Consider the following 21,573-nt stretch of genomic DNA (forward strand, 5'->3'; position numbering starts at 1 on the left):
AACTAAGATCCTGCAAGCTGCTCCGCCCAGCCAGAAAAAATAAAATAAAATAATAAGAGAAAGATGAATCTCCCCCTTTGGCAAAGAGTATAAGTAATTCACAGATGTTTAACATATATAAAATGTTCAACTTCTCTAATAATAAAAAATTGTGAATTGAAACAATAAGATTATTTATCATCTATTTGATCAGCAAAGATTTAAATTATTGATAATATCCAGTACTGGTGAGAGTATTGGGAAACAGTCAACCTTTTTACTTCTGGTAGCAGTATAAATTGGTATATTTGGTGGGCAGTTTGCCCATTCTCATTTATTTAATGTTAAATGTACTTACCCTTTGGTCTATAAGTGCCCTTCTTAGAAGTCTTTTCCACAAAACCAAAATATATAAATAAGTATATGTACGAACACACACACACAAACATATACAGAAGTGAAGGCTTCATTGCAGCATTGTTTATAATATCCAAAATGATATGACCAGATAGAATTCTATAGACTTTAAAGTTTGGGGGGACTTCTCTGGTGGTCCAATGGTTAAGACTCCTCACTTCCACTGCTGGGGTTTTGAGTTCGATCCCTGGTCAGAGAACTAATATCCCACATGCTGTACAGCATGGTCAAAAAAAGTTTCTGGACTGTGATAAAGAGGAAACTACAGTTTAAAGGAAATGAAGGTTAAGCCCACCATTGAGAGATGGTGTTAGTAGTTACGATGTGTAGTCTTTTTCATCTCGGCAACGCTATTGTTCATGAACCTCAGTGTGATTTCTGTATTTGTGCTTTATGTGAGGCATCCTTTATATTCTGATAAAGATTATGTAGAATTGATATTATTTCTTGTTAAATGTTTGGTCGACTTTGGCTAGTGAAACCATCTGGGCCTGAATATTTCTTTCTGGGGAGTTCTTTAATTATAATTTTAGTGTCTTTAATAGTTACAGGACTATTGAGATGATCTATTCAATCTTGGGTAAGTTTTCATAAATTGTGGGTTTGGGGGAACTGGTTAAATTTATCAAAGTTTTTGAATTTATGTATGTCGAGTTGTTTGGTGTAGTCCCTTATTACCCTTTTAATGTCTGTGGGATCTGTAATATCCTCCTGTTTCACTTCTAATATTGGTAACTTGTGTCCTCTGTTTCTCGGTCGGTCTTGCTAGAGATTTATCAGTTGCATCGATCTTTCAAAGAAGCAGTTCAGCTTTTGAATTTTACAGTTATTTTGTATTGTCTTTCTGTTTTTATCTTCATTATTTCTGGTCTTATTTTATTTCCTTTCTTCTGCTTCTTTGGGTTTATTTTGCTCTTCTTTTTTAAGTTGTTTCAATTGAGTGTTTATATTACTGAGTTGAGATCTTTCTTCTCTTCTAATGTTAGTATTTACATTTATAAAATTTCCATTAAACACTGCTTTAGCTGCATCCCATAAATTTTGATATGTTGCATTTTCACTTTTGTTCACTTTAAAATATTTTCTCATTTCCCTTAAGATTTTTTCTTTGACCTATGTGTATTTACAAGCATGTTGCTTAGTATCCAAGTGCTTAGATATTTTGTTATCTCTCCATTACTGACTTCTACTTTAATTTCATTATGATTAGAAAACATAATTTCAAATTTTTTAAATTTGTTATGCTTTGTTTCATGAGACAAAATATCGTTTATTGTGGTGAATGTTCCATGGGCACTTGAGAAGACTGTGCGTTCTGTTTTCGCTGGGTGCAATGTTCTATAAATGTCGATTATATCCAGTTGGTTTATGATGTTATGCAGTTCTTCTATATTCTTGCTTATTTTCTGTCTACTAATTCTATTGATTACTAGCACTCAATTACTTCTCTCTATTGAGAGAAGAGTGTTGAAGTCTTCAACTCTACTTATGGATTTGTCTCTCCTTTCAAATCTGTCAGTTATTGCTTCATGTTTTTGAAAGTTTTGCTTTTAGGTGCATCATATTTAAGTTTGTTACATCTTCTTTCTATCATTGTATAATATTTGTCTTTATTCTTGGTAGTGTGCTTTACTCTGAAGTCTACTTTGTATTTATTTATATTAATATAGCCATTTTAACTTTCTTTTGATTAATGTTTGCGTGGTAAATTTTTTTCTCTATCCTTTTACTTTTAACCTGTATTTATCATTATATTTGAACTGAGTTTCTTCTAAACAGTAGTTAGTTGTACCATGTTTTATCCATTCTGACAATCTCTTTCAGTTGGTTTATTTACATCATCTACATTTAATGTAATTATTGATATGGAGTTTTTTGACCTAACATTTATTTTTTAGCTTATTTTGTCCTTTGTTCTTCTGTTTCCCTTTTTTTGCTGCCATTTAGATTATTTGACCTATTTTTAGCATTTGATTTTAATTGTTCTATTTTGGTTCTGGCTATGTCTCTTTAAACAGTTTTTAGTGATTGCTCTAGAGACTGAAATATTCATAATTTTTCACAGTCTATTGAGAATTAATATTTTACCACTTCAAACGGAATGCAGAAAACTTACCACAATATTGATATTATAACCCTTCCCATGATGTTTTAGTTGTCATATATATTACATCTATGTACATTGAATGCTACCTCAGACAGTGGTAAAATTTTTACTTTCAACTGTCAAAAGCATTTTAAAGAACTCAAGAGAAGAGTCTGTTTTATTGAACATGATATTTATCATTGATATTGTTCTTCCTTTGTAACAAAGTTACAGTTCTGACTGGATATTATCAGAAAAAATAGGGAATTCCAAATATCCTTTTGTTCATCAGAATGAATTTTCTTTTCAAAGAAAAAGAGATGCTTGTATTTTCTAAGCAGGACCATAAACCACGTCAAAGCTTTAATTTGCTGAATTTTTATTGATCAAAAGGTTATAAACATTCCCTCCATGCCTCCCTCATTCTCTCCTCTCTCCCTGTCTCTACACACACACATGCACATGCACACATGTGCATGCACACACACGCGCATACACACACGCACACACATGCACACACACGTGCACACATGCACACACACGTGCACACATGCACACACATTGACTCACATATAACTCAATTTGAACATCTAGATATTTTCTAACATTATAGAATTATGTATATATATGTATATATATGACACATACTCTGTGAAAAAAGTGTTTTTAAGTAAGTCACTCCACTCAAGTTGCAAGGGACTGGGTAACAGCATTGCTACCTGAGTCACGCAAACATTCTAAATCTTCCTTCCTGCATGTCTTCTCTTGGCTCAAAAAGTGGAAAGGCTATTTCATACAAGTAGCAATAATTTTCTATGTGTCTTGGTCTCTTAGGCACCAGAAACGCACGATGTTACCCAACTCTAAGTCTGACACTAATATGAAGAGCTCACATCAAGCTCTCCATTTTCCTTCTATTCACTTCCTACTTTGATCTCCTTTAGGCTTCCAGAGCCACCCTCACCACCCCTACTGTCCTCCTTTTGTTACTTCTATACATTCCCTTGCTCCTTTCCAAGTGTCTTGCTTCTTCCCATCTCCACCTCCCCCTTTTCTGGTCTTCCAGAAAACCACTAGAGTTTAGTGCAGGCAGATTTGATCAACTTTTTTTTTCACTTTGATGACTGACTACCTGCTATTTAATATAGGGCTTTACAATTTATTACTTACTTTAGAATTACAGCATGAGATTTATAGTCAGACATACTAGAGTTGGAATTCTGTTTTTACCAATTTTAGCTGTGTGAACTTGATAATCTCTATGAGTCTCTCCTTCCTCTTTTGTATGGATGGACATAATATCTATCATCAACCTTGAGAACTGTGAATTTTTTTTTCATTACCTGATTTGTTTTCATTCAGAGTTCCTGGTGTATAAATATACAGTCAATTGAAAATTATTATCTTTTTATTACTTGCCTATGCTGATTTTCATAACAACTCTTGTGAGATAGGTGAATACGCATTACATTTTATAATAAAATACAAATTAAAAGATAGCTCTGATTATTAAAGCAATGCACGCTTATTAAAAAGAATTTTAGAAGTAAGTATCAAAAGTGTATAGAATTCCTACCTAATGATAATAATTATGAAAATTTTAGGTTTTTTCCAGTTGTTTTCCTAAAAGAAATAGATTTTATAAGACATATTTGGATCATGTCGTATATAAATTTTGTAACCTGCTTTTTCTTTTCATTCTATGGTGAACATTTTTCTCTTATTCACTAATCTTCAAAACAACATTAATCACTATTATATATCACTACATAGGTATTACATAGGTATGTAATGATTTATTTATCTGTTTTTCTACTCATAGTGGTTTTTTTGGTGTATAATTGCTCTACAGTGTTGTGTTAGCCTCTGCTGCACAACAAAGGGAACCAGCCACATACATTCCCTGCCTCTTGGACACCCCGCCCAATCCCACCCATCTAGGTCATCACAGAGTGCTGAGCTGAGCTCCCTGTGCTGTACAGCAGGTTCCCACTAGCTATCTATTTTATACATAATAGTGTATTTATGTCAAACCTAAAGAAGAATATGTACATACAGAACCCTATTGTGCTAGCTGCTTAGAAGTATAATTATTAAGTAAAATGTATGAACACCAGTGTTATGGATACATATTATCAAATTTCTTTTCATGAGTTTTTATATTTTTCCAATTTACGCTCACACCAACTGTGCAAAAGTGCCTATAAAGTGGAAATCAATTTTGGTTATACAATCTCTTCTCTAAATAATGCAAATATGTCTACATGACTAAAGGAGTTTCCAGTCATTTGCAAATGAAGATGAAATAATCCCTCTTGATACACTTTTAAGTGCGAAAGGGATGGTAGTTTTGCCTGGAGATGAGTAAGACATCTTAGAGAATAGAGCATCTATGAGTGGGGTGTGTAGACCTAATCAGAATACAAAACATGTGAGGAAAGAGATGGTAAAAGGGGGATATGCAAAGTATATTTCCAAGCTTTACCTTAGGATTAGCGCAGAACACGGGACTGGGCGTATTTTCTCCTTTTTGCCATCCAGCAGTTCTTAACCCTTGCTTTTAGTATCCCTAGCATTCTTACCCCTTGGCTAGTACCATTAAACAATCATCAACCATAATTTGCGCCATATAAGCTCTTATGTATTAGTTCTATAGACACAAATGAAACAAACAATAACATATATTCTGTAGAGCAAAAGCACTCTAATTTTTGGAAGATGGGTTTGCAGTTACTTATGTTGCTTATGAGGTGGCTCAGAATCCACTCCATTTAGATTAAGTTCAGGTGTCACCAGAAGAGCAGACTGTTTTTCTGTTCCCTTCTTTGTACAGTGTAACCAATCGGAAGGCACCACTTTGTTCAAGAGTGCCAAGCCAGGGACTTTACCTTAAACCCAAGTATGCATTTCAAACCTTGAACAAACAGTCTGCTTAATAAAATAAGGGAAAGGGTTTTCTTTTTCTCTCTTCTCTAGAAATTCACAAACATCACTTGACAGGTGACAACTCCTCCCTTACAAAAGGGGCTGTTTGCTTTTTGCTTTGGTGTTTGGGTAAACTGCAGCACGCACTGGCAGAGAATTTATTGCCTAGGGGAAGGTGTTTGCAGTCACTGTGTTTAATCTGAAAAGAAACCCTTTTCCTGCTATCCCCTCCCTTGGTTTTGGAGGAGGGAAGAGTTGGAAATGATAGCCGGGGGGGAAATAGTTCCCCTAACACCTGTCTTTGGTGTAACCTCAGCAATGTTACTTAAGACACTGTGCTCAGTGTGTATGCATTCAGAATGACAAAGTTGAAGAGGGCAGATAAACAAAAAGGGATTTCAGCAGAAACACTGGAGCTGATTCTGACCTTGCATCCTCTTAAAAACCAATCAGGTTGAAATCCTAGCATGCTGGCTTAAAGAGAATCTGATTTGTTTGAAATAATACTCATACTATTAGTCACCTGTCCTTCCTTTGGTCACCAGTTTATTTAATATAGTTTTAATCTATAAAACATGAAACAATCTAGAATATTAGACTGAGGAACTATAGACATGATCTAGTCCTGGTCCAGCCTTCCTTTAATAGATAGGAAAACTAAGATCCAAGTTGATTAATGCTGGCTCCTCCAACATTTCCAGTAAAGTTTGTGGGAGAGAGTCAGAAATGACTCCGTTTTCTGGGTTTTCTAAACCTGCCTCTATCTACTATTAGAGATACGTGAAGAGCTCAACCTCTGGAGGTAGATGGCTACCTGCATTTGAATCCAGTTCTGTCATTCACTATTTGGATGATCTTGGTATGTTTCTGATTCTGGTATGTTTCTGAGCCTCGATTTCCCCACCTGCAAAATGAAGATGATGCTGTTGGTGACATACCATAGAAAAGCTGTTTAGAGAATTGAGAGAAGACATGTACAGCAGTCAGCACAATACATTGCATGTGGTCAGTTTTCAATGGTGATGGTTGTTGCTGTTACTGTTTAGAACGTGATAATCTGGAAACCAGAAATTATTCATCTTAAGTAGAGCAATTCCTGATGAAGGAAAAAAAATCAAATTTGCTTAGATTTGTATTTTTGTATTTCCATAAAAAGAAAGTAATATTTGAAGATATGCTAGCATGCTGTAAGAATCTGTCTAGCCCATCCTTTCCCATTTGAAACTAGAGTTGAGTTTTCTTCAAGTTAAAGTAGAATTTTGAAGCATATTTCTTTTAAAAAGCTGCTCATAGAATTCAAAGAAAACATTTTCACTTTAATTATTAAATATTATTAGTTTTTCAGTTATTTGGCTGTCATTCAGTAATTTTAAAATAGTAAAATATTACCTTTTCCAGTCTACTAGTTAAAAGCACACACTTTGGGTATACCTGGGTTTAAATGTTAGTGTGATAATGAGGTCAGAGCTGCAGGGATTCCCAGACATGTTAATTCAGTGGTTCTCAGTGTGGTCTCGGGCCAGCAGCATCAACATTACTTAAGAACTTGTTAAGAAATGCAAATTCTTGGGTTCCACTCCAGATGTGCTAAATCAGAAACTAGGAGAGAGAGGGCAACAATCTTTCAATAAGCCCTCCAGTTGATTCTCCTATTTGAGAAACACTGGTGCAATCCATTGTTTTAATATACCTATTTTAATAGGTGGGGAAACTTAGGCTCTGAGTGGAGAGTGACTTGCCCAAGGGGACACAGCCATAATGACAGAGAAAAAACTTCTAGGTCAGTGTCTACTTTAAAATAGATATTTCTAGCTGTGATTCATCTTAAAACATGTAGAAAGCTCTGCTGGGTTATGTCATTTCAAAAATAAAAAGGTAGACTGTAACACTTTAGAAGAAGTAATTAAACATATTGGCTACATGGTTGGCTACATGTCTTTATCAGTAAGATGTTGTTAAACAAGATCGCACACCTGGTTTGTTTTTTAATTGTGAAGGTCGTTCATAAGAATCTTTTCCCTGGCGAAATGACAAAAATGTCAAGTTTGTATTCTTGTCAATTCAACAAGAAATTACTGATTATTTACTAAGTTCAAGATATTCTGCTATGGGTACATGTTTAACAAAATAGCTAAAAAAAAAGAGCTGAGTATATCACTACCTATAATATAGAGTTGGTGGGGGAGACAGATATGAAATTAATGAACTAGATTATAAATCATCTAACTGATCATACCTACTGAGGGATAAATAGAAAAGATATTGAACACCAGGCCAGAGTTTAGTCATCAGCAATGATTGCTGCGCTGTATAAGTTCAGTGGCAATATTCACATCATGCTCTTTATGAGCAGCTCAGTAGTTCTGCCATCTAGTTAACATTTGATGCTTGCTATACTTGAGATAATCTGGGGAATTAACAAATAAACAAAGAGCACATTCTTATCCCCCAAACCTCCCAGTTTATTATGGGACAGGAGGCACATACAAACAAATCTTATCAAGATAGAAAATAAGTACCGGAGGAGAGTATAGATAAACTTCAGGAGGAATTCTGTTGATCATTTCTATTTCAAAGCTCAGGAAATATATTGGCCATGTGAAAGAGCAGGGAAAGAAATTATTCTAGGCAAAGAGAACCATTCAAGTTAGTTAGGTTAAAGGCTTAAGCGTGTGAAACATTCAGTGGAAGAAAACAGGAAATTGTGATGCTTAGAGAGAATACTTGCCTCACTTGGAGTAATGCGAATTATTATTTTTTAAAATTTCCTGGACCCATAGAACATATGTATCCACTCTCAGTTTGAGACCCCTTGACTTAAGTGTAGACATGAATTTGGTAAATTGTAGCATGGGGAGAGGGTCAGTTTGGTTTGGCTAAAACCCAACAAGCAAGAGGAGTATGGGAATAGACAAAGAGTTGAGTTGGGTTCACGTCAAGGAAAACAGTAGTACATTCTAACCTGATGGCCTTGCTGAACTGATTATAGGGTACAGAATGTGGGTGACTAGAGGATGGGTGGTTGGAGGCGTCGAGGCGCCCGCGCGCTTATGTGATGTCAGACTCTGCCATGCCGTGTGCTCATTGTCAAGAGAAGTGAGTGTGTTGGGACTATGATTAAGTCTCTCTGGATGACTGTTCTTTTCAGATAAGGACTTGTTCACTGTCTAGTTTTTCTTCCCCAACATTTATTCAGAGTATATCAAGGGCCAGTTCTTGGAGTAGGAATAGTGAGTCCCTTCACTTTACAGCCTAATGGGAGATAAAGGTGCATATCCCACTAATTAGAAAACAAGAACCATGTTGACAAAATGTTGGACTAGAGATATAAAACAAGGCTGATAAAACCTTACCTGAATTAATTATTTCGAATTAGAAAGATTATTGGACTTTTCCTCTGGTAAAATGTAAGAAGTGTGTGTGTGTGTGTGTGTGTGTGTGTGTGTGTGTGAGAGAGAGAGAGAGAGAGAGAGAGAGAGAGAGAGAGAGAGAGAGAGAGAGAAAGAGCGAGAGAGACTCTTATCTTGTGCAATATGACCCTCACACTTCCTTTGTGGATATAGGTTAGCTGAGTGGGGTGCCTATCAGAAGTATATTGTCTGCAGTGATGTGAGCTTACTTTTGGTCCCTTTTGTCTATCCAAGTTATTCTTTGTGTTTAGGAAAGACATATAATTCACCTATAGATTAAAAAAGCAGTTACTTCATTGTGTTTACTTATCATCCTCCCAAGAAGCTGAGAGCTCTTATGGATATTATTCAAGCCATTTCCCACCACACCCTCTTAAAGAGGTAGAAAAAGAGCAAGTATTTTTACCACCTCAATAGCACAGGGTGGTGAATCAGAAACTAATTTAGAAATAAAACCCATATGATTTGTCTTGGAATAGGGTATGGTTTGTTCTGATGGACATTACTATCTGCTTTCTTTCAAATGAGAGCTAGATGTTTCTATAAAATATGGCTTTTAAAAATAGCCCTCTCTTCAGTGGTTAGGTAGAGTATCAAGATGATTCTTCTATAACCTCAACTTTATAGTGGAGCCTTACGGATTTAGTGATGTCAGCTTCTCTAGATGAAGGGAATCAGCACACACCATCTCTGCCATTGAATTAAATAGATGTGGCCCAGAGATATTTTATTTGACTTTCAGTAAGGGTCTGTTAGAAAAAGAGACAGCTCAGCTGTGGGAAATTGATCAGATAGAAGAAAAACTAGGGAGGATATAGAAGAAGAAAAACAAAATCTGTTTTGTGAATAATCAATACTGGGAAACAAATGTATTCCAAAATGTTGTCTCTTTTTCTTGAGGTTTAAGAATTAACACATCACATGTAAAATTAAGCTCTCTGGAGGACCTTTGGCATAGGAAGGAAATTTAGGGTTTTAAATATGGGGCTTTAAAAATTTACTATTCTTTGTATGTTGAAAGGCAGTCAGACGTATAGCAGTCATGAGTTCTAGTGACAAAACAGTGGCCTGAGAGTCGGGAGCCTTGGCTGCTGCCTCGCACTGCTGTCCCTAACTGGCTTTCTGTTGATGGACAAATAACTTCCCCTTCTTGGGTCTTAGTTTTCTTATGTGTAAAAACATGGAACCAGACTAACTGCTTACTCAACCCTTTCATCCTCTGTAATAGATAAATCACCAATCCCTTGCTTCTGAATCCAGCTTTGCTAGGACCCCTCTTGTGTCTTAATGTGGGTACGTAGCACAAGCAAGCACATTTTCCAGAACCATTCCTGAAAGGACCTGTAAACCAGTGTGTTCTGTTTGAAACGTGGAACAAAACCTGTCCTACACAGTAGCTCTGCTGCATGGAATCTAAAGACTTTGTTACGATCTTTCTTTTCTTTTGGTTCTCTAAGGGCAAGGAGGTTGGGGGGATTTGGTAAAAAACAGAACACAAAAGCAACACTTTTATATCTGAGAAAATGAATACTTCCTAATCATTGTTTTTTTGTGGAGGCGAGGTGGGCGGTGAGGGATTGCACTCATAAGATTAGTCATAAATGTGAATACTGTCTGGAGCTGGTGAAAGGAGAAGTAACTCACTCCTTCTGTTATTCTCTCACTCCCTCTAATGTGCTACCTCTGTCTTCCTCATAAGTCCCGGAGGCAGTGTTCCTTCCAAACAACTACCCGCCTAACCAGTTCATTGGAATGTCTTTCTGCCGACTGTCTCCTCATTCAGATTTCTTCTGAAAATGAACCTCTCTAAAAGCATAAATCACATTAAAAAAAAAAGTGGTAAATGTTGCACACAAAATCTCTCCTTTGGTTTTAAAAAATGCACAAATCCACCTACCTACCCCTCCTTGAAATAGCAAAAGCAAAAGCATTTAGGACGATAGTCACCTTACTCTTTTTAAAGAGAAGACTTTTTTCTTGGTTGCATTTGTTCTTTGGGGTGACAGGAATTAAGCTCTTTTGATGCAGTCTTTCCTCTTTATCACATGCATGCCTCATGATCCCTCATCCTGCAGCCTAAGGGTGATTTTATGAAAATATTAACTCATGTTATCTTTGCTGGCATTTTTTAATTAACAAACAATAAAATTTGAAGCAAAACTTATAAACTATGGATGAACACAAATCTTGCCTTATAACAAGTTTTGCCTTCATATGCATATAAAAGGTCTTAATCTAGGAGAGAAATTTAATAATTACTGAGTACGTACTGCAAAACTTTTCTTTTTTGTATAATAGCATCTTGGCAATAACCAAGGTGTCAGTGAATTTTGTTTTCCTTTTTTTTTTTTCCTGATCCAACTGCCTATCTAGTTCTACCAAAAAACCCTGAGTGGGAAGGAGTCACATAACATTTTCTTATTCTGATTGTGTACAGTTCCTAACTAAATAGGGATGGTTTGTAACTTGAATTCATGAAAAAAAAAAAAAAGTAAAAGTGTGCCAATCTATCAATTTGTGTAGTGAAAATAGTATGCTATTCATAGTGTCCTAGAAATTGAATTTCTTGCCGTATCTGATGAAAGTCTGAAGGGTGAAGGATAAAACAGGCATTTTCTTTGTTGCATTTATTTTTGAAGGAATTCTCAGAATCATTTGAGGTTTGGCAAATTTGAAGTGTAGTTTTGATTTCTAGTTCCTCTCCTGTAACAATGTAATGAAACTATCCTATTCGTCTATCAAGAAGTTCATCTAAAGAGTAGCTCATGGTTGGAAAACGACGAGTCTCAGTTTTTACCATGAAGAGTGTAGGGTGCTAAATTATCTGATAGACAATAGAAACAAGCCATTATCTTATGACTGAATTATAAGAAGAAAGAGACTCTTGGTTCAAATATCCCTGTAGACTGTGCAGTCTATACAAAAAAAAAAAGACTATTGTACAGAGAAGAGGATGCTACCTTAGAAGTTTGGAAACCTAAATTCTGGTCATGAATTCTATACTATTTAGCTGAGTGATCTGACACATGTCACTAACCCTCTCTAGTTTCAGTTTCTTCACTTATAAATAATCCAGATAACTGATATTCAAATCTAGATAAGTTGATATCTAGATTTAGATATCAAGGGTTTCTTAGAATAACCCATAAAACTGAACTCTCATGCTATCATATACAACAAATCAAGTAATATTTTATTATTAGAGATTTATGTCAAGGGCTAAATACTTTGGGCTCTGGGTTCAAATATCCTGGGCATATGAATAACTAACCCTCTCTAAGCTTTAGGGTTTTTGCTGTTGTTATTTTTTGTTTTCTTTTGTAATATGGGATTAATATGACTACTGTGAAAACAATGAGATAGTAAATATAAAGAGATCATTGCAACAGCATTGCTCAATAAATGTTGGCTTTTTAAAATATTTACTTTTTATTAGGTCAGTCATGGAACACAAAGGATTGTTTTAAATAAGCACAATTTAAGGGGTAGTTTTGTATAGAAATTATAGTGCTTTACCAGCCTCAAGATCCATTTTTTTTATTTTGGTATAGGTGTTATTATTGTGTAATTCTTTTTAAAAAAATATTGAATCCCAAAGATAATAAGTAGTTGCAAATTATTATTTTAAACTCCCTTTACAATCTCTGGATAACTGTTCATCAAATTGCTCCAAAATCCTGAAAGATCTATATATGTAGGTATGTATCTATCCATATCGTTCTCTAAAATTTTGATTCTATGTAATGATAAAGTTAAAAAGCAGAATAGAAATTTATTCTGGGTGAAAAGAAAAGTAAAATTTTATTTCATTAAATGTTATCTATAGTCAGTCCCTTTGAGAATACTGGGCATAAAACAAAGTTATGGATGTTGTTATATATGTGTGTATTTTTGTTGCAATTCATGTCTGAGAAACCAGCTCTTCCATCTATTTGGATTAGAGATTATGTGCCCAGTGGATGCAAGAGCTATGTTTGATCCTTCCTTGGTATTCTCCCACTTAGTTGGTATTCATTTGAAGCATAATCATTTGTTTAGTTTTAATCCAATAGATAAAATAATATGGTCTCTGAGTAAAAATGTGATTATAATAAATATATACTATAGATAGTTGATGTACCCTCTCTGAGATGCATCAAAAGAGAAATAAAACTTTTTTAAAAAGACTGTACCCATTCAGACATTCAAACATGCTCCACTTCAAAGTGGCCACCTTGGGCAATTCTGTTCCTGGACCATCTCCTTTGTCACTCATCTTCAATGAAAGCTTAGCAGGAGCATAAGAAAATGTGTCCTTATTCTAATGCTAACTTTTTTTCTGAATTAGAATCATCTTATCCAATTTGATCACTCATTTTATACACTAAATTTGGCAGTGCTGAATCCATTTTTGGTTCATTTTTTTAAAGGCTGGAAATTTGTCACCACTGATTACATTCCAATAATGAGTCACAGACTGATTCATAAATGACAACAGATTGTTCACCAGGCTCAAAGTTCCATAAAAGCAGGAACCATTACTTTCTTTTCTTTAAAAACATTACAAAGCCTGGCACCATTTAGTTTTGGGCCGATGTTTTTTGAATGGTTTCGAGATGCAGCGGGCTCACCTCTTTAAATTGTGAGCGCCTTAAGGAAGTTAGTTATATGATCTGAGTCTTCTGTATGCCACATAGAACCTGATGAAGACGCTATACTAAGTGACCCTTAATCTGTTAATTTAAAATCAGGTCAGTCCTGCTTTCTCATTGTCTTGATGTAACTTTTGAAAACTAGATACAATCCCTCTAACAATTTCTTGTCTATCCTTTTTGGAAGTTTGCCATCCCCCTATGTTTTCTATGGCTTTTTTTGTTCATCTGGAACGTGTACATATTAATTTAAAATGCTTCTTTGACATCTATTAAATGGTTTGCAATAGATTTAAGCAACAGAAGTTTGGGCATTTGGGCAATTGTCAAAAAGTTTTGTGCCTAGAAGGCTGTTCTTTTTTTCTTTGAACAACATTTTTCTCTGACTTCATGCAAATTTGAAGAGGCTAATCCAAGTCATCGCTAAAGATTATTAGGCAGGACAAAACATTTAATGTTGCAAGTTTTCTCTTGAAATTAATCAGTCACTTCCACTGCATAAATTATGTTCTATGCCGGAGGTTTTAGTTTGAATGAATCAAAACTAATTGCAGTAAGGATTTAGAAAATGATACATATTCATCAAAAACAAACAAATAAATAAAATGTCTTATGTTTGAATAACCTTATGCAATTTAAAAAAGTTATTTCACACCATTATCACTCTTGATCTTCACAACTGCGTGAAATGTGTATCTAGTGCCATTCTAAGTACATTAACTCTTCAGATTTGGGTGTAATTAAGTGTTATTAAAAGCCATTTAACTTCATTAATGTACAGGTTAGTATGTATGACTAAATAAAAGGCATCCATAATATTTTATATTGTTAAACAAGTGAAACTATGGCTCTTGTTCTGGAGCTCCAAGTTAAAAAGAATAGGATCTCAAAGACACATTTTCTTTAACGTTGTTTCATAGTCTACCTGCAGGTGACATTTATAATATTATATGTTATAATATATATAATATAACCATGAAAGATATTTTCAGCACTGACCACCTATTGGTCCTGAAGAAACCATCACTTTATTACTCATGATTGCCTTCTTTTCGATAATATTACAAACTCTCTCTTAGACCTCCTGAGTTAAATATTCGGGCATACTCAATTGTATCAGTACTACTTAAGAATGAATAAGGGTTTGCTTGGTTGATTGCTGGTTATCAGAGAGTGAGATCTTGGGTGTAATTCAACTAACTCAGAAAACGTCTGGGCAACATCTTTTCATGTCAATCAATAGGTCAGTTCTCATCAACGTTCAGCAAATTCATTGATTCACTTAAAATATGTTGAAAATTTTCTCTGTACAAGACCCAGTTTAGTATTTGTATGCCCAACCTAATGGTTTTAGTTGGGATATTTTCCTTAGTAAGATTTGATAGTGTATTGAAAACCTTGTTTGTTGAGCATAGTGAAGTGATAAATTGTGCTTTTGTTTACATGACTAATTGTAAGGGTTTGGAAACACTCCTTTGATGTACTAAGAGCAGTTAATGAAGACAGTTAAATAAACAAACCTTTCTAATGAATCTAAGAGTTCATACAGACACACTCTGCTAATTTGCTTCTTGTACCTGGCCCAAACTTTTACGTATCTCTTCCCAAGAGGAACACCTATTTTGAATTTAATGGAAAACCAGATTGTCTATCACTCACTTAGAATGTCAGTGCTAGAACTGGCTTTCGAGATCATCTATTAGTTAATGCTTTTTTTTTTTTTTTTTTACCAATAAGAAAACCGAAGCTCAGAAAAGTGAAGTGACAAGCCTTAGATTACACAGCCAGTTGGTGAAGGAGCCAGCCTAGAATCCATGTTTTCTGATTGTTCCCACCACACTATGGTGCTTGCCTTTAATGTTTTAATTATATATAATATATCTTGAACCTAACTTTGTATTTTACCAATTAATATGTACCAACTTGAGACTATCAAACTTTTTTTGGATAATGTTAAACAGTTGCTCTCACATTGTCAGTTTTGCCTAACTGCAACTCATATTTACTTGGAGAAAGTATTGAGACTTTTCCTCTCATGTGTTTGGTGTTCACTCAGTGTCAAGTTTAGTGCCTAGACCGTCATGTTTGATGGAAAGGTAGATTGAATTTCTGCCGCATTGTCAGGAACTGTGCTCTAAGAGCATGCCACCCCCAGTCCCCAGATAATCCCGTCCTGCAGCCTTGGTGGTGTAATGAATTCGTCTTGCACGAGTCTGCTGCTTCTGGAGGGCTAAGCGGGGGATCAAATCCTCCCTTTGTAGTGAGACAAGCTGCCGGAGAAGTGATTGATATTGCAGACAGAAGTAGGACTTCAAGGAAGGAATAAGCAGATAAGTGGGGGTAATAAGTAGATAATACTACTACTTTGCACTTAGTGTCTTTTATCTGAGCATCTGAAGGCAGCTGTATCTTCAAACATCAAGGCCCCTCAGTGTAAAGAGAGAATAGGGTCTCTCCATTTACTCAGCAGGCGCCTCCACGATCAATAAATCAGTGAAAAGATTTCCAAAGGAAGACCAGTGGTAATTTTTTTTTTCTTTCTCTGGGAAGCTAAGTCACCAGGATATGAAGCAATCACTCTAAATGTTATCTTGATCTTGGTGCAATGTTCTGTATGCACTTTCTCCTACAATGTTTGTATCTGAAAAAAGAAACTTCTACTGTATCAACTAAGACATTTACTGTATTTTTTAATCCCTTCTGATCATGTCAGACTACACCTCCTTTGAGTCTCATTCTTGCATTTGTTTTACTCCTGAGAAATTTCCCTTGTGAATCTTATTTTAGGTCTAAGTCCTTATATCATAAATCTTTCAGACAGCTTCAAGCCATTATGTCTCCAAGAAACCATTGTGAAGTGAAGCTGTGTTTAATAAGGTGGATGGACTCAGATCTCTTTGAGTATGCCTTCATTAATTTTGTACACATCTTGTTAATTCAGACAAAGAGGGTGAGCTGCCAACCAAAATTGTTTCCTTTTAGCAGACCATGACTCAAAATTCAGAAGCCAGTCCTTAGGAGAACTGAAGAAAAATACTGACTGCCACATGTTTTTTGTAAGTTAGGTAACTTTGTTCCTTATTAAGTAGAGATTAGAATAATTTTCAAGATGTTAAACCACCATGCATATATACTAAGGGACATTGAAAATACTGTTGAATCATCTTCTCCATCTTATTTTTTTTTGTTCTTCTTTTTTCTGTTTTGTTTGCTAGTTGACTGTGTTGTGTGAAAAGGAGATTGTTGTTGTTGTTTTTCTTTAATTATAGAAAACTCAGGGTGAGTGAATGTCTCAAAAGTTATCATACATCTAACCACGAAAGTAGTCTGGACTTTAGCTCCATAATTACAGTATGAAAGTAACTGGCCTAATTTTAGGTGGAAAGGAGGACACAGATTCATCCAGTCTGTGTCCCCTGAAGATCAGAAAAATATCACTTGATATGGAAAACAAAACAAACAAACAAAAACAACCACTTAATTCGTGGCTAGATGTTTCATGTTTTGTCTAAAGACAAATTTGTTTTCTTTTAACAAACAGCATTTCCTTTAAAACAAATTTCAGGGCTTCCCTGGTGGCACAGTGATTGAGAGTCCGCCTGCCGATGCAGAGGACGCGGGTTCGTGCCCCGGTCCGGGAGGATCCCATGTGCCGCGGAGCGGCTGGGCCCGTGAGCTATGGCCGCTGAATCTGTGCGTCCAGAGCCTGTGCTCCGCAACGGGAGAGGCCACAGCAGTGAGAGGCCCACGTACCGCAGAAAAAAAAAAAAAAATTCATACTTGGCAGAAGATAAAAAATAACTATATATTCATTAGTGCCTCTACAGACATCTTTCATTGTGGCCAAATTCTTTTGTGAGCTCATGGGTTGAGACAACGAAAGAGAAAATATGAAAGCAGTTGTATTCATCTGGGTGTTTGGGGGAAAGAGTGTGATGAGGAGACCCCACAGATGATTGCATGTATCACTTATTTGGCAATCTCAATCTACTGTTGGTTATTCTCATCTCTTTTCCTTTTCCCTCCCACTTTAAAGTTTGTAAAACACATTGTCTCATTTGACAGTTCTCACTGTTACCTTGTAACTGAGGTGATGTATGTGGTGGTATCCCCATTAATAAATGTGAAAATGGAGTTTCAGGTCTCTGCCAAGCCCACAGATTTAGCAAGTATCAGGACCAGGACTTTAAGGCAGGCCTTTTGACTTAGAGCTGCTGCTCTTCCAGCCAGGGATCAAAAATATTCAGGAAAAAAAAATTCCAGAAACTTCCAAAAAGCAAAACTTGAATTTGCCACAGCAGCAGCTATGTACACAGTGGTTACATTGTATTAGCTGTTATAAGTAACCTAGAGATGATTTAATGTATATGGGACGAAGTGCATAGCTTATATGCAAATGCTATGCCATTATGTATAAGGGACTTGAGCATCTGGGGTTTTGGTATCCCTTGGGTTCCTGGAATCAATCCCCTGCAGATACCAAGGAACAACGACGTAGCACATCAGTCTGTTAATATGAAGGGCTGTACAAATATTAGTAAATACTGTCATCAAATATATCCTCAAGACCCATGTCCTCAATTGGCCTTTTGGGTGCAAGTCTTTCTACAGAAAGGAAATAGAGTTTAAACCTATGTATAAATAAGTCATTTGCCATGAGCTGAATTCACTTGCTTTAGCTTAATAGGTAGATAAGCTTTTCATAACCCCAAACTCTCTTCTCCCTCAAGTCAGTCTTACTTCCTTTTTTATTTTTCAGCCCAAACCCAGGGGATACTGCTCCTCTTGCTAGATGCCAGGTTTTGTCCTTTCAGTGTAAAGTGAAAACTACCTTCTACACAACTCCCTGATGTCACTTTTTCCTCTCCTTGTTTCCTCTTAGTTTTGTCTTTCTATTTGCTTGAGCGTGCTCTTTTCTTCCAAGCTTTTGTGAGGTAACTTTTCAATATACATGAGTACCCATTATACTTCTTGGAGTATCTGAAGCATCATGTCATCAGTTTTTACAGATATCGAACTTGCCTTTTTCACTTAATTCATATTTCTTTTACCTTTTAGGAGGCTCAGACTTAAAACTGAAAAACTTTTCACCAGAGAGAAACAGAGATTAATGGAGATTAACATTTACTAATACCTTCATATGTTTATTAGAAAACCCATCATAGTGACCAAAAGTTAACAGATTTCAAAGCAGAACTTGAGGCAGCTGAATGGAGTCCATGAGATGCAATTCTGGTACCCTTAGAATGCAAGCCATGGCAACATATGTAAACACATATTTCTCTTAGTTAAATGCAATGGGTAATGTCATTCTTTCAAATGATGCAATACTAAGAATGAGGAGTGCCACTTCATATTCACAAAGTAGTTGCAAAGCTTGGGAAGCTTATTTTCCATCTTTGGGTTTTATATCGTCTGTCTCTAAAATGAAAACTTTGGGCTATATGATTTCTGAAGTTTCTTAATGATGTAACATTTTTTAGTTCTATTTTTACCAGTGCTTAGAATCACTGCTCCTGTTGCCAACGCTAAAAGTCAGGCATTGTCTTTCATCCCTTATCTTTAGAATACCACATTTCTCTCCAGAGAAAGTGACGGGACCCTTTGTCCTTTGCCTGCTCTTCTTGATGGGGCAAGAGAAGAGAAAGTGTGTCTACCTATAGTCCTAGGAAATAATGGGAAAAGGAATTACGAGCAAATTCTTAATTGCTTGCTAACTACTGAGACCCATATGAAGAAATGGGTCCTTGTGTTCGAATCCCTAAACCATCTTGAGAACAAACTCGAATATCCTTCCTAGGCCAGCCCCAGCTGGGTTAGAGTCCTCCAAGCCTGTGGATCTGTTGGAGGACTGGTTTTGCTTTACAGTTCTAAATGTAAGTGTTAGCTCCAGATAGGCAGAGCACTGAACTCTCTAATTAGCCTTGCAGGTCAGTCTTTAAAGAAGTAAAGGTACAGCCTCTAGTAGTTTAAAATGGCATTCTGTGCATTGTTTGCTGAAGGTCAGAGGGCAAATGCTGTTGTGACAGTTGGGTGAACTTGGCAGGCACACTTCTCTGGAGGGGATGAGAGAGGGAAGAATAGTTGATGTTGATCTTTGGTGATAGCAGTGGCAGAAGACTGTCCCTTAAACTCTAGAGTCTCTTTGATATCCTTTCAATTCATGTGGAGATTTTCCATTTTTAATCCAAGGAATTAGAGAGATAGAGTCACAGGAAATAAGAGATGATCTAGCCCAAACCTTTATCTTCAGGGAAGATTTTTGCTTCTTTGTTTTTGCTTTTTAAATGTAAAAGCCAAATTTATTGAACATAATGTATGTACAAAAAGGCATCCAAGTACGTGAATGAATCTTGACAAATGTATACACCTCTGTAACTGTTCCTTTTTTTTAAAAATTTAATTTAAAAGCCAAATTGATTGAACTATAATTTCAGGGACATAAACTCATAAATCATAAAGGCTTAGTTCCCTTAAGTATGAGAAAGATAAAGATAACTGGAGTCCACCACAATCGTATTCGAACATATCTCTCCTATACTACCTCCCATCTCCCATATCCCGCCAAGCTCACCTAACTCCATCTTATTCTTCTGAATACATAATTTCATGTTTTTGTCTTTTGGCCCATGCTTTTGTTTTCATTCAGAAATGTCTCCTTTCTCTTCCTCCCAAATCCTTCTCAACCTTAAAGACTCAACTCCTTATCTTCAAATGGGGAATTAATGAGTCCTCCTGTGTTTCCATAGAACTGCTGCTTGTAACTTATCACTTAGTATTTATTTTAGTTACTAGTTTACATACATTTGTAAACATATTAATTTTTTTACATATGTCTCTTCCACTGGATCAGGAAGTCTGAGGACGGATAATCTTATTCTTTTTTGAGTCTTATTGCAAGACCATGCACAATAAAGGATTCGGTTAATATTAGACATGAAAAGTATATGTGTGTATGTGTGAGAGAAATAATATGGTGTCTAAATTATGGTCTCAAATATCCCTTCTAGCATTAGTGTACCCCCAATGGATCTATTATTTCACCTTAAGATAATAACAAATCAACAAATTTTTAAGCAGCTACTGTCTATGTTAGCCTTGACTTTTGTTTTTCTATCTAGATTGCCTATTTAGAAAGGGAGAGGAAGTAATACTCAAATCTGACCATTTTCTCAGTGAGGTGTACCAACATGAATGTTTGACCTATTCCTCTCTAGAGTAAAAGCGGAGATAAAAGGGGAGGTGGGGCTTCCCTGGTGGCGCAGTGGTTGAGAGTCCGCCTGCTGATGCAGGGGACACGGGTTCGTACCCTGGTCTGGGAAGATTCCACATGCCGCGGAGCGGCTGGGCCCATGAGCCATGGCCGCTGGGCCTGCGTGTCCAGAGCCTGTGCTCCGCAATTGGAGAGGCCACAACAGTGAGAGGCCCGCGTACTGCAAAAAAAAAAAAAAAAAAAAAGGGGAGGTGATCTGCTATTTGAGGATCATGCATGAGTTTTAGTTTACCTAAATAGTCTTCTAGCTATTGACCATGACTAAAATGTATTATGGTTGCTGAATAAAAATTGTAAGAATATGAACCATTTGAGGAATGAGTTGGGAGAGAAGAAGATGAATGTTATCTTTTAAAGAGATGCTCAGACTGAAGTATCAGTATCCTGGTTCGGTCATAATCCTACTCACAGATTCAGGACACACCACTTATACTGTCATTGACTTAGCCCTTTGACAATGTTACTTAAACTCCTTACCTTACAGAGAATCTATCTGAATTACAAAATCTAGTGCATAAAAATGAATAATTTTAAAAGAGGAGCATAAGTAGTTGATTAAGATGGGAGTAGTATATATGCATTTCATTCACTGAGCAACTGAGTTACAAGTAATGCCTCAGTTTTATTTTCATTTTGTTGGGGCAGCTGCTCCATCTACTCCATAGCGTGTGTGTGTGTGTGTGTGTGTGTGTGTGTGTGTGTTTTCAGATTATGTATAATGACGTCTGACTTTGCACGTTTCTTTCTGTGATTTGAACACAACAACTGCACTGGGTTCCATTTGAAGAAATGATTTCTGTATTATTAGGAAGCTATTATGCTGAGTTTCTCTTTAATTTTAAGCAATGTATA

General features: G+C 36.1%; 1 protein-coding gene across 1 annotated transcript in view; it reads left to right on the forward strand.

The window, feature by feature from the left end:
• Positions 1–16,309, forward strand: part of LOC125964415 (tumor protein 63-like) — a 103,269-nt gene extending 86,960 nt beyond the window's left edge. The window contains exons 4-5 of the mRNA XM_049709849.1: positions 15,604–15,751; positions 16,236–16,309. Of these exons, the coding sequence (XP_049565806.1) occupies positions 15,604–15,751; positions 16,236–16,309 (222 nt within the window). The remainder of the gene's footprint in view (positions 1–15,603; positions 15,752–16,235) is intronic.
• The last annotated feature ends 5,264 nt before the right edge of the window (positions 16,310–21,573 follow it).

Source organism: Orcinus orca, chromosome 5 (assembly GCF_937001465.1).
Source record: "Orcinus orca chromosome 5, mOrcOrc1.1, whole genome shotgun sequence".
NCBI lineage: Eukaryota > Metazoa > Chordata > Mammalia > Artiodactyla > Delphinidae > Orcinus > Orcinus orca.